This window comes from Myzus persicae, unplaced genomic scaffold (assembly GCF_001856785.1).
Source record: "Myzus persicae strain clone G006 unplaced genomic scaffold, MPER_G0061.0, whole genome shotgun sequence".
NCBI classification, from domain to species: domain Eukaryota; kingdom Metazoa; phylum Arthropoda; class Insecta; order Hemiptera; family Aphididae; genus Myzus; species Myzus persicae.
Window position 1 is genome coordinate 61,725 of NW_019104280.1, and position 13,896 is coordinate 75,620.

Sequence of the window (13,896 nt, forward strand, 5' to 3'; positions counted from 1 at the left end):
ATTGATTTTACAACAATATGCTTTTTTAAATTTGAGGAAAAACTAGAATTCAATGGTTCCATATAAGTTTTGCTATAATAAAAATTTGTGAAATTTCACAATTTTTTTTTCTCAGTGTCATCAATTATTACAAAATTGGATACTCAAGTGTAATTTTGCAAAATAATGATCTCATTAATATTAACCAATTTTAGTTTCCTTGATGTAATTCAAAATGTATTAATCCTAGAAATTTGAAACATTCCACTGTTACTTAAGTTGACGATTATTTAAGGTCAGTGAAATTTTAAAAATATTAGGACCGAAATTTAGGAATTTTAGACGAATCGCGGACGATTCGCCCCCGTCAAAAAAAAATCCACCTACGTTTCGTCCCCGTCTATTATTAAGATACAATACAATACATAACCTTTAAAATGTTTGTGCCACTTTTATAGGATTTTTATCTGGTTATTTGATATAGTTTAGTATACTCTTATGATGCTTTTACATTATAATAATAGACCTAAAAATTGTTATTGTTTAAGGAAGGGGGGGGGCTATAGTACATCTAAAGGAGCTAATTTTCCTCCCTATTTGCGCCTATGGGTGTATGGTACAGAAATGCATACATACCTAGTAATTGATCGAATCATCAGTATCTTCAATAATGATGTTATCCTGTAACTATAATTAATATCTACCTATTTTTGATTTATTTTTTAAAAAACGCCAATGTATTTTTTAAATTAATATTTAGGTACTTATTAATTGTAAAACTAACAAAAAATAATGAACTAAATTAAAAAACAACTTTTTTTCCTGTTAAGGATTTCTTTGATACACGGGGTATAACAGAAATAACTGATTAATGCAATAAATTTTGTTATAATCAATATTTTGAATTTTTTTTTATATACATAATTTGTAGTCACTTGTACTACATGTTTATATACAAAAAAATTATTTTTATTTTTTAATACTGAATATAAAAAATTTTAAATTTAACTAAATTTTTTTTGGATAAGTTCAATATAGCCAATTTGTGAATCTGAATATAAGAACAATTTTGATGGTAAAAACATTTATCTAAGTCAAGTAGTTTTTAGAATATTTTAAAATATCAATAAGTTTTTGTTTGAAATCAATTGGAACAAACAACTTTTTTTAAATATAATTTTAGGAAATTGGCTGACATGAGTATATTTCTTAAATTATTTACTACTCATATAATGTTAAAAAATGTCCTAGATTAAGTTGGCGTCATCTTTATATTTTTTTTTTTTTTTTTGGCAGGTCTATCAGTTACATCTTGTATATGATCTACTCGATTTTGATGTGTAATAAAAGTATTTGTAAATATCAGCCCTCTAAAATTATGAAAAACCTGTAGCTCATTGGCCCAGAAATAAAAACTTACAAAAACATGGTTAAATGTATTACTGATTAAATAATTTATTTAATAATAATAATTAATGCAAACATTTATAAAGTATTTTTTGATGCAAGTCAACTAATATATACATATAATTTTTTTTTTAAAGTCTGGAATCAGAGTTTCTGTAAATTCTTGAAAATAAAAATAGTTATATTTAAACTTTTATTCAAAAATAAATATTGATAGATGGCTTATTAAAGTCACATTGAATTTTAGTCTTTCTAATTAGTGGCTGATTCAAGTCGTGTCGAATCAGCAGTCATGATCATGCTTTGCTTACTAAATAAGTCAATAGTTAAACTAGATAGCAAAACTGGTATTGAACGTTGTTGACCAAGGTGTAGGGCAATCATTTCTTCAATAGTTTTTGAAAAAGGAGTTTCTAGCAAATGCATCGATCCTTCATTTAACTAAAAGAATAAAAAAATAAAATGTATCAGTTCATTGTGCATATTTTTATTTTATAAAATATTACAGGAAGTTCTACTTCTCTTTCCTATTTAAAAACCTACTCTAGCCAAAATAAATAGTAATTATACTCCAGTTCATACAATTTTTTTTAGTTTAAGAAACTAACAAAATTAAGGATAGTAGATAATAAATTATTATACAGTGACTGCCCACGATACTTTCTCCTCAGTAAATAAGTCAGTCTCAATACACATAATATATCAGCTGGTATCTCCCCCCCCCCCAAAAAAAAAAAATGAAATCCTCTATATTATCATCTTAACTAAATTCCATTCAATGGTTCAAAACATGACAAATCTATACATGACACCTTTACCTTCCAACAAGACTGTCAATAAAATACGACAAAATTCCTCAATTAACTAAAGTTAAATATCTTGATTTCATTTTTGATAGAAGACTTACAACCTTCATTTCAAATGCAAAATTAAGCTGCATGATTTTCATCTACAGATTTTAAGACCATTCTACTAATCGAATTTAAACATTACATATCGCCCTCTACTATACAAATGCCAATCAGCCTGGTAATACAGCATTGCCTTTTGGAGTTTCGCCAAATGATCTAACATCAGGACAACTTAAGCCTTCCAATCCATTTGTCTTAAATTGGTTACTAAGTCTTTGTTTCATCACTAATGGCCTATTACAAAAAGACCTAAACATGAAAGCTATAAAAAAAAATCCAGCTTCTTATTGTACTTCATGCTAAATTTCAGAACGCAACATCATTACAACGGACTCATCTCCTAACTTCATACCAAAATTCTACTAAGCAATCCTTACTAGAGTCTAAACTATGGATGGTCCAGCAACCTACCAAGAGTTTGATGAATAAAATAAAACAGTATAATCATATCTCTTAATAATTCATGATCTGACCAGGCTAAATGTTAAATTTTAATAATAACATACAATTTACTTATGGTTACAGAGAACCAAAAGATTGCAAATAAATTGGTTAAACAAAAAAATGTAATTAATTGATTCCTTATAAAATAAATAAATACTTGGAACATTAAGTTGTCTTCTTCATGAAAAGCAAATTGACTAGTCAGTCTATACATATTATTTTGAAGTCCGTCAACCTTAAAACCTAACAATGTGTAAACGGACTCTCTAAATTCTTGACTACTCTTTTTAAAAACTTCACGTAGCCTTTGATTTTGAATTTCTTGAGATTTTAATTTTTCTTTAAGTCCTAAAATGTAATAAATATCATAAATTACAAGTTACATAACTTTAAAAAATATGTACTAACCTTCTACTTCTTGAGATGCATTTGTTTCAACTCTATTATCTACTAACTGTGTCAGATTCATAGAAATACCTTCCTGCATAGCTTTAATTCGTTCCTTCAATTTTTCAATTTCCTGTTTAGCTTTAGCTAATTCATTTTGATAATGATTGAATCCTTCGGATGCAGGATTCATTCTACAAAAAGATTTAAAATGAATAAATTAGATAGTTGTTGAAATTTCATACGTTGTGCTACATACTTGAAATGTAACACTTTGGTTTCTTTTAAATTAAAATCTCCCTTCAGAGCTCTATGATCTATTTGATCATTTAAATCAATACATTTGGCTTCCAATTCTTTACATTTATTAATAAGTTCTTCTTTTTCTTTTAAAAGTAGATTTTTTTCATCTATCCAACGTTTATTATTATCAATAGGCACATATATAGATGGATCAGTCTCGATTTGATTCATACGCAATTTGTAACCATTTATAGCTTTTTCTAATACTTCAATTCTAGTATCTTCACCATTTATATTGCCTATGACAGTTACTTCTTTTTGAAATGAATCTAAAAGTTCTCTCAAATCATTGCGCTCCTAAAATATTGGTTTATAAATTAAATAAACATTACAATTATCTATACAATTTATATATACCCATGTAATAATGTAGTTTTGCTTCTTTAACCGTTTAATGGTTAATTCGTTTTTGGTGTTATTATTTGTTAAAATAACTATTTGTTCTTTTGCTTTAATTAACAGATCTTCCATCTGCTTCAGTTTTAATTCCAATCGAGCAATACTAAAAAATATATTAAAAATTAAACACATAACCAAATATTGTTCAAGAATAAATAATGATTCTTTCTCAATAATTTAAGACAACAAAAACAAAATTAATCGTTTAAAAATATTTTTACCTGGTTTGTAATTCTCCCTTCTCATTAACTAAAAATAAATCTTTTTTCTTTAGATTGTCAACATAGTAACGCAAATATTCTGGATAACACTGAGATTCGGTAACATTTTCACAGACTTCTTTACAAACATCAATCCATGCTTTCAAACGATCTTCACTAACTGCTAGATTTGATCGTAATTGCATTGCTTCTTTTTCAATTAATTCATGTTTGTTCAATTTACTTTCAAGTGTAGCAACTGTATTTTCTAGGATTTCTGTTTGCTTTACATCATTTCTAAGAAAATTAAAACAAAAAAAAATATTTTGAATTGTATAACAACTGATTTTATTCACAATAATGAATAATAAAATAAATAATTTGTTAAAAGTAAATTGTCACCTGTAAATAGCTACTTCTTCTCTTAATGAAATGAGTTCATTTTCCATAGAATTGAACCGTTTCAATTTTTCTCGTTGGGCATTAACTACCATAGCACTTTCTTGTAAAGAAGCTAATTCATTTTCCAAACACTAAAAATAAATAAATTAGTCTTGATAGTCAAAAAGAAAATTTCTAACCTACTTAAAAAATATAAAAGAAGGTAATTAATAAGTTCCAACAATTAAGTATAGTTACAAATACTCAACTAAAATATGAACATGTACAAACAAATAAAGTATAACCTACATTATATACATTATTTATAATTTGTCTTATAACATATCTTTTTAATTACTTTAATTCTTTGATTAGCAGTGTTCATTTTGACTTGATCATTTTCCAATGTATTTATTTCAATTTGTTTTTTCCTTAAATTGCTGGTTAATTCTTCAATGTACTTTTCATTTGATCTTAGAGTTTTTTTTAGTTCATTTAATTCATAATCAGTACAATTTCTTGATACACTTTCATTTTGGTATTTTGTAAGCTCTAAAGTCACCTACAAATGTTGATTTTAAAAATTTTAAATTTAATAATAAACATATCTAGCAATTAACAATCTTACACTTTTACTTTTAAATTATGGACGTAGTACCCATATCATCCAGTTTTTAACATAATTTGAAAAAGAGAAAAAAAGATTTTTTTCTTTCACAAAATTAATTTTTCAATTGCAAATCAAAATAGGCATTATTGGAATCAGTGGACTTTAGACCATAAAATAACAAACAGCAAAGTGGCAACCTCTTTTTCCTTGTTGGGGTCAACAATTGTTTTTTTCATACGAGACCAACCACCAACCTTAGTTTACTTAGACTCACTAGAATCCTACTATTATCAAATTAAAAGAATCTAATTCTGCAATTATACTACTAATTATATTCATAATATTTTAACACACTAGTGTCTGGTAGACAGGACAATACACCTCCAGAAAACCTTGGGTTCTGACACTTAAAAACTTTACCAACACTCTTGGAAGAGCAAGTTGGTGCATGACCTGTTATGGTGTCTTCAGCAATAGTGAATGGGTGATAAATGACGCTAGTTTATGTAATCCACAGAAAAAGTGTTTATGATGTATACCAGAGAATTATCGATTGTATAATAATTTATACTTAAACTATACTACTATTTAATAATTATATTCAACAGTACCAAATTTCAAATCTAATTTTTGAATATATCTAAATTCTTATTATTATTTATAATTTAAAATTAAATAAATGCAATTATAAAAATCAAGAATTTCAGTGTGGTTAGTTAAATTTCTACTAAAAATGGACAAGACTATAAAAAATATGGTTAATATATTTACACCGGTCAGTTTATCTTCAAGTTCCTTATTTTCTTTTTCCAGATTTGATAGATTACGCCGGTTTTCTTCCATTACTGACTCAAGTTTTTTCATTAAACTATCATTTTCTTCTTTTAAATTGGATTTTTCATATCGGATTTCTTTAAGTCTGTTATCCAACTGATCAATCTAAAACCATTAAAATAAATTGATAAAATATAATATATGTACAAATGTTTTCTTAAAAATATTCCGAACCATTATTTGTGATTTGTTGATGTTGTGTTCTAAAGCAGATTTTTCTTTATCAAATAAAATATCTGATTCTTTTTTAAGGTTAAACAGAGTCTTATTTCTTTCTTGGAGAGAGGCAATTTCTGCACGAGCATTAATCAACTCTTGTTTTATGCGACGAGATTCCCAGGGTGAAGTTACAGGCGCTTAAAATACAAAATTGTTATTAATAATAGTATAAGTTTTTATTATTAAAATTTGTAACCATACTTAGCATAGATTCTTGTAAATCGGGACTGCAAGATCGTCGTCGTTTATTTGATAGTAACAATGAATCATTTGAAGACATCATGCTGGTATCATATCGCATCCTCAATGGATTTGTCCGATTATTCGATCGCAGATCGTCCAATATTTTGATCACAAATGTTTGATCATTATCTTTAGATTTATTCATGATGATTATGATTTAGAAGTAGTGTTGGTAATATAACGACTATTTGGATCAAATGAAAAGGTTTTTAATTTTTTTCATTAAAATTCCATAATATAGTATACAATTATAAACATAATATTATCAAATGAAATACAGGAATAATAAAATAAAAACCTTTAGACAATGTTGCATAAACATCAATTCACATCATAACTTAATAATTAAACGTCAAACAAACGTAATCGACAATAATGATTAACAACCAATAACGACAACCGACAAATAGAGAAGTAGAGAGTAGAGACTGTCTACCGAGTACTGTTTACTATTTTTTTTATAACAAGTTATATTACTGTTGGTGTTTCTTCTGTTATCAGCTTCGTACACAACGCAGTGGGTCGCGATCTTTAATATGAAAAGGAGAAAGACGACTCTCTCACTCTAGCAAAGAGCAAAGAGTTGTTTGTCGTTTGTATTTATGTATTGTAACCTCAAATAATTTTTCAATTATTTCAATATTTCCCGGCGTACGATAAGATAAATTTAATCTATTCTGTGATAAGGTCGAATCATGGCTAAGTAATACTGAATATTAGAATATTTGAACAATTAGGGTTGCATCACGGTCTTAGATTATTAATTACTCTATGCTAATAATTAATATGCTATAATAGCAACATTATTCTATTCTGTGATGGTACAAAAAGTGTTGATGCTCAAGACGTGAGGAGATTCCTAACGTAGTAACGTGAATTACCTCTTTTTTTTTATCATATACGAACATATCTATTTTCAAAGAAGTTATAATATACGTAATAGAGGGAGCTGATAAATGCTTAATACAAAAATACGAAAAATCTCGAGATTTGAGGTTATGGTCATTATTGGGATTTAAAATTTTAAATGTTTATTTTTTTTTTTATTATTATTAAATTTTTCTAGTTTTTAATTTTTAATACTTGACTCTCCGTCTTTTGGAGATCTGGGATCTCAAATTTTGTGAAAACAAATGATTTATTAGATTGAATTAACCGGTACTTTTGAATTGATTATTGATAGTTTTTATTAGTTGATTTAAGTAAACGAACGTTTTGTTATTAGTGCTGTAAATTATAATCGTTTTCACTCCCCAAAATGCATATTAAACATGTATGTATTGAATTTGAAATATATGTATTATCATGTCAAGTTTATATAACGTTTTCCGATAACGTACCTATCGATTATGACATCGAAATTGATGTTAAATCAATTACTATAACATTAGCAGAAAAAGACATATACATTTTAAACATTAAAGAGTATACACTTGAAGAAGATGAAATTAGTGATATCAAAGTTTATGGCAACAAATTGCTGTTTCGTGCTCAGTTGAATAGTTGCCCCAAAACTGAATCGTCTTGCTTTTCATTCGCGCCCAAATACATGCCTAAAGTGAAAAGTGCCGAAGAAGTCTTCATTACATGTTGCTCATGTCAAAAGTTGTTTGACACAAAATCATTTAACTTTCGTAGAGTCTTACCGGTAGAATTATATGAAGTTGATCATATGTTTTGTCACGGAGGAACAGACAATTTAGTTTTTCATCCGCAAGAAGATGACTGCTACTTCGACAAAGTATCAATCTATATAAGAAATAAACATTGGACATCGTCCAATTCCGTCAAATGTAAAAACTGTGATTTGTGTATAGGTGTATGCGTAGAATACGGATTAAGATTGTGGTTGGACTCTGTCAGTTTTAAATTTGGCCTTAATGATGAACAAACATATGCCCCACCATATGACTGTTTTGCTATTTTAATAGATGATATTGTTAAAACGATGCTTGGACCAATTTCACATGTTATTATGAAATTCAAGGATTCTGTAAATGCCTTTCATTATATATTAATGAAAGTCGTTAAAAAAAGTGAATTCGCTATTGCTTTAAATCCTAATTGTAATAACATTATTACACTTGAAAGGAAAAATTGCTCAAGTATCATTTGGCATACATATTCTGATTTTGTGGAAAAATGGAGAAATGATTACTTTGTGACAGAAATACAAATATCAGAAAGAATGTATCAAAGTGCAATTAAATATTTAACTGAAATTAACAAACAATTCCTTATTGGAAACTGTTTACCTGGAATTGAGAAAGCACGAAAATCTTATTTATTCACTGATTTAACAGATATAGTTAAATAATTTCTACATTATTCTACAAAAAATATTGTATTACTATATTACCAATAAGAAATTACCCATATAATTAGTCATTACAATATGATTTCATGAATTTTTGTTAATTTGATTGTTTAATTGTCCATATTTGTTAAGATATTTTGTACAAAAACATTCCATTTATAATGTATCATTGTAATGTTTTATAAATAATGATAATTTTAATATATACTTGATTTAATTAATATAATATGTTATAATACTATGATAAATGGAATTAACTATTGTATTTTTAATTTTATTATATAATCTCAGTCAGATCATAACATTATTCTTAGGAATTTAAATTTAATATCATATTGAATAAACGTTTTTTTTTCTTTTATTAATGTGGTTTTGAAGATTTTGTCAAAATTGATGATTTTTTATGTTTTCTTATTAAGTTAAGAATGTGAACCATCAAAATTAAAATTATATAGTACTAATATTTTTAACATTTTTTCAAAAAATTTGCTCAAATTAATTGATTTAAATCTACTATATTAAAATAAACGCTATACACAAATACATCAGCACTGAATATGAACTGAAGAAATTAAACTAAAAATTCATTATTAACTACTTGTTGGTTTTCCTGCGAATGATAACATTAAACAGTTGTTGAAAAATTACTGATAAGTGATAACAAATAAATAAACAATATTATTTTATAGGTAAAAAATGTATCCAAGGTTGGTCTAAAGATATTTACCAAAGTGACCGACCATATAATTAAGAAAAAAATAAATACCAGAAGTCCTAGTAATATTAGCCAATAGCTTAATAGCTTCCTTAATCAAAACTAAAAAGCTTAAAAACAATTAAGTTATTTATTATTGATTTTTGTATTACCTTAAGTCTTTCACTTCTTTAATAATTGTTTTGGTTATACCTTCAATACTTGAATTTTCTATTAATTTTAATTGACCTCAATAAGGTATTAAAGTTTTCCTCATAAAAAAATTTAACATGTTGAGAAGGTATATTTTATACACTACCAATAAATTTGTCAATTGTCGGCATGTCTCCCAATCAATGGTACAGTCTACAGTTGATGAAAAATCAGGTACCGTTGTTTAATATAGTTCTAATTTTCTATTATATCAATTTATCTATTTTGTTTTACTATTCCTTATTATACCAGAAACTGAGATACCGGCTCATTTTAAATTTAAATTTAATTTTTATAGGCATAGCTACTGTGACAATGAATAAGCCACCCGTTAATAGTTTAAACCTTGAGTTTTTAGATGAAATTAATACTCAACTTAATAAATTACAAAAAGATAAAATCCGAGGAATGATATTAACATCAGTATGTATATTTTTGTAGGTGAACAGAGACATATTCAACTATTTTGTATTAATATTTAATTTCAGGGTTTGCAGAAAGTGTTTTGTGCAGGATTAGACATAACAGAATTTTATAATCCAAATCCTGATAGATTAGCCAAATTTTGGACTACCCTACAAGATACTTGGCTTTCACTTTATATGGCTTCATTTCCTACTGTAGCTGTCATAAATGTAAAGCAATTGCATATTTATTGATTAAAATGTAGTAATTAAGTAATGTATACTTACAGTGAAATTTTGAATTCATATGCTTGAAACATATTAAAAAAATTTTATTTCAAAATAATTAAGTTATATGAGTAAGTTGAGTATGTAGTATGCAGTGCAGTGTTTGGTAGTAACGCTGTAGTTATTTCATTATATCTTATTTAAATTAATGCAATCATAACTTTTTTAAAGTAATTTCTATGGAGTATCATGTTATTTTCTATATTATTGAAGTAAGTTATGAATGTAGAATTTATGACAAAAACTTGGGGCTAGGATGTTAGAGAAAAATTAAAAATCAATAAAATTTATTTGCGATTCCAAAAGTTTTAAATTATAAATAATAATCAACAATATTTTTAAAGATCCTAGGATCTAACACTTATACATTTTGTTCATGCATAACAATTCATTAACCAACTACCTACTTTACTTACAACTTATTTTTTTTTTCAAAGAAACATTTTTTCTAACACCTTACTTTTTGAATAAAAATGTAAAGTAACGTGATAAAAAATAATGTCAGGTAACACAATTGTAATTTAAATATAAATATTTGATGTGACGCATGACATAATTTAATTACTTCTCAAAAGCAATTTATCCAACACTGGTAATATTATAAGATGTACTTGGGTCAAAATATTTATTATTAGATTACATTAAGGATTATGAAAATTGAACTAAGATATATATTCTTGCATTTAGATTTTGGTATTCATTGTATTTAACTTAATTTAGTACAAATTAAATAATTTAAAAAAATTGTTATAGGATTATAGGTTATTACAGTCATTGCTTTTTAACAAATTGGGGTGTAAACTGTAAAGTAAAAAATTAGTGTTGAGAAAGAACATACAATTAATGCCACAACATTAAAAACCTATTATTAATATTTAATGTTAAAAAATATATATTCTCATTTCTTACATTTTGTTAAATTTATATAAAGGGTCATAGTCCAGCAGGAGGTTGCTTATTTGCTATGAGCTGTGATTACAGAGTTATGGTCGGGCCGAATTATGCAATTGGACTTAATGAGACTAAATTAGGAATTGTTGCTCCAAAATGGTAAAATTAGATTAACAAAATAATTTTAGCAACAGCTAAAATACAAAACTTAAATTCTTTATACAAATACATTTTGTATTAATTATCTACTAGGTTTCAAGATACTATGGTAGCAGTTATTGGACAAAGGAAAGCTGAAGTGTCATTGACCACAGGAAAAATGTATACTACTGATGAAGCATTGAAAATTGGTTTGATCGATGAAAGTTTGCCAGATGCAGACAGTGCTCTTAAGAGAGGAACACAGTTTTTAAATAATTTCCAAAGGATATCCCGTGAGTAGTGTTTAGTTAAAAGAATTATATTTAATTGTAGAGATTAAAATTTAGTGCTATTTATTTTACAGCTTGGGCATATAAGATGACTAAAGATATCAGTCGTCAACCAACTATTCAATGGTTAATTGATAACAAACAAAAAGATCTTGATTTTGTTCTTAACTTCATGCAATCCCCAGAAGTTCAAAAAAGTCTTGGGCTTTATTTACAATCTTTAAAAAAATAAAATAAAAATATAGTTTTATACATGGGTTTTTAATTTCATCTTTTTAAATTATTAAACAAATACCTATATCAATTTTTACAAAAAATAAAATTAATAGAAATCTCTGGCATTAATGTTTTAAAAGTATTGTACATATTATTAAATTTAAAAAAATGTATAGCATGATATTGTATGTTTTGTTGAATAATATTATTTCAAATGAATTTGTAATTGTATTAATTATATTATTTTATTTAACATATTATTAAAATATGTAAACTTAAATAATCTCTTAATGTATTAAAGACTTACTTTAGTATCGCCCAACATATGACTGTTGATTACACCATTTCACCATCTATAATATTCCTCATCAGTTCTTCTAATAATTCTGTCTTAGACGAAAGTTTTCTCATATTCCCAAACTATATAACTATAAATTCAAGAGATCTCTCTTTTAAAATATCTAAAATCCTTAAATTTATCCAATGTATCTTCCGAGTTTAAATTGGACAGTTTGTTTAAGATTTTTTATTGCTCCTTGTATATCCATCATGTTCTCGATTACAGATCTGTTCTTTGGGACTTAAACTGTGTGTTGATGCCCAGGTCATTGAAAAGGCTCAATTTAAATCATTAGCCACTTATTCTCTAAATGTGATTATGGTCCTTTCTGGCCTATTCATAAAGTTTTAAATCGTATTCAGCATTCCTAATCATTGACACATTGACTGGCAACTCAATTGACTAAACCCCTTTAATCCTTTCACAATTCAGTTTTTAAGTCCCACCTCGCAATACTACTTTCCATTTTTTCTTTTTATTTATCTATTAAGAGGATGTCAGCTCAATATTTATTTTCTCTCTCAAACCCACATATATTACAAAAACTATAGGGAATAATATTTTTGTGAGTGCCATGTTGGTTTTATATTTTATTATTGAGGAGTGGTGTAGGTCATCGTAAGGATATATTACATTTGAATTCAATTATATAAAATCATTGTATATGAAAAACAATTCTGAGTAAAGACTATATTATACACATATTGGACTTAAAAAGCAAGTTAACTAACTTGAAAACTAACAATAATAATCCACAAATCACTTTTTAAAAACCTATTTGAAGATACAGACTTCAACTTGGAGGCTCAGCCCAAATCTAATACAAATAAAATACAAACATTCCAAAACATCTTGCTTTATAAAATTACTTATGCTCCCGTCTCTGTCTAACCATACTCTCCACAACTACCTTCATACCAAAATAATTGACGAAGAAGCCAAAATTGACTATAGTCAATTCCTCAATAAACTCGACACCCACTAAACCCACTCATAAAAATTGTGCAAATATCAAACTTCCACGGCAATTCCCAACGCATTTTAAAAAAGAACACGGTGTCATGATCTTCTATAATATCATACCTGAAAAATCACTGAATACCTATGATTATTGATTAGTATTTAAATTTAAGTGTCACTGAAACAATGACATGGAGCAATAATGAGTGGCTTCTTCCATCAATGTTTTTTCCACCATTTATATGTTAATTATCAAATATTCTTATTATGTATTTTTCGTATGTATGGTTTATCTCATTATATGTTTTAAAAAAATATATACATATTTAATTTTTTAAATGTTGTTTTTTTTCAACTAAAAACGATGTGAAAATTTTTTTCAAAAAAATGAATACTTTTTGAAATAATGATTGGTTTTTGATAAAAGGATCATCTGGTATCTAAATTGGTCAGAAATAAGAAATATTGTACTATATAACAACTTACAAGTTATAAATTTTTAAATTTAAATATAATTAATTTAACATAACTTCAATACTTTATTAAGTTTTATTTTATATAGGTAGTAACTTAAATTGTGGCATAGATTTCTAATGTAACAAATATTACTCTTAATCTGTCAAAAAGACTGTGTTAATTGTATAATTATAATTATATAAATTATTATTGCATAATGATCTCACTAAAATGAAATTGTATTTATAAATCATGTATTAGATTATACTTAAACAATTCAATTGTTAAAATGTAACCTTGATTGCTTTATTTTAAACAAAATACTAACACTGAACTATCATAAATTATATTAGTATTAATATTAAACAG

General features: G+C 26.3%; 3 protein-coding genes across 4 annotated transcripts; 2 read left to right on the top strand and 1 right to left on the bottom strand.

Annotated features, from left to right (window-relative positions):
• Positions 1-1,565: 1,565 nt before the first annotated feature.
• LOC111040851 (mitotic spindle assembly checkpoint protein MAD1) lies at positions 1,566-6,914 on the bottom strand. 2 transcript variants are annotated; one of them, XM_022324910.1, is made up of 12 exons: positions 6,616-6,914; positions 6,276-6,501; positions 6,030-6,211; positions 5,793-5,960; positions 4,770-4,973; positions 4,433-4,563; positions 4,052-4,327; positions 3,789-3,933; positions 3,388-3,728; positions 3,150-3,322; positions 2,899-3,089; positions 1,639-1,827 (listed from the first exon to the last, which is right to left on the bottom strand). In XM_022324910.1, the coding sequence occupies exons 2-12, from the start codon at positions 6,460-6,462 to the stop codon at positions 1,639-1,641; spliced, it is 2,187 nt and encodes a 728-aa protein (XP_022180602.1). In that variant the 5' UTR covers positions 6,463-6,501; positions 6,616-6,914. The 2 variants fall into 2 exon arrangements, with proteins under 2 accessions (XP_022180603.1, XP_022180602.1); XM_022324911.1 differs by lacking the exon at positions 6,616-6,914 and having other exon boundaries at positions 1,566-1,827; positions 6,276-6,462.
• Positions 6,915-7,132: 218 nt separating this feature from the next.
• Positions 7,133-8,841, top strand: LOC111040852. The gene has a single exon (XM_022324912.1). It carries the CDS (start codon positions 7,576-7,578, stop codon positions 8,632-8,634), a length of 1,059 nt encoding a protein of 352 aa, XP_022180604.1. The 5' UTR covers positions 7,133-7,575; the 3' UTR covers positions 8,635-8,841.
• Positions 8,842-9,328: 487 nt separating this feature from the next.
• On the top strand, positions 9,329-11,807 carry LOC111040853 (enoyl-CoA delta isomerase 1, mitochondrial-like). The gene is made up of 6 exons (XM_022324913.1): positions 9,329-9,715; positions 9,840-9,964; positions 10,030-10,176; positions 11,165-11,283; positions 11,377-11,558; positions 11,630-11,807. The coding sequence occupies exons 1-6, from the start codon at positions 9,619-9,621 to the stop codon at positions 11,785-11,787; spliced, it is 828 nt and encodes a 275-aa protein (XP_022180605.1). The 5' UTR covers positions 9,329-9,618; the 3' UTR covers positions 11,788-11,807.
• The last annotated feature ends 2,089 nt before the right edge of the window (positions 11,808-13,896 follow it).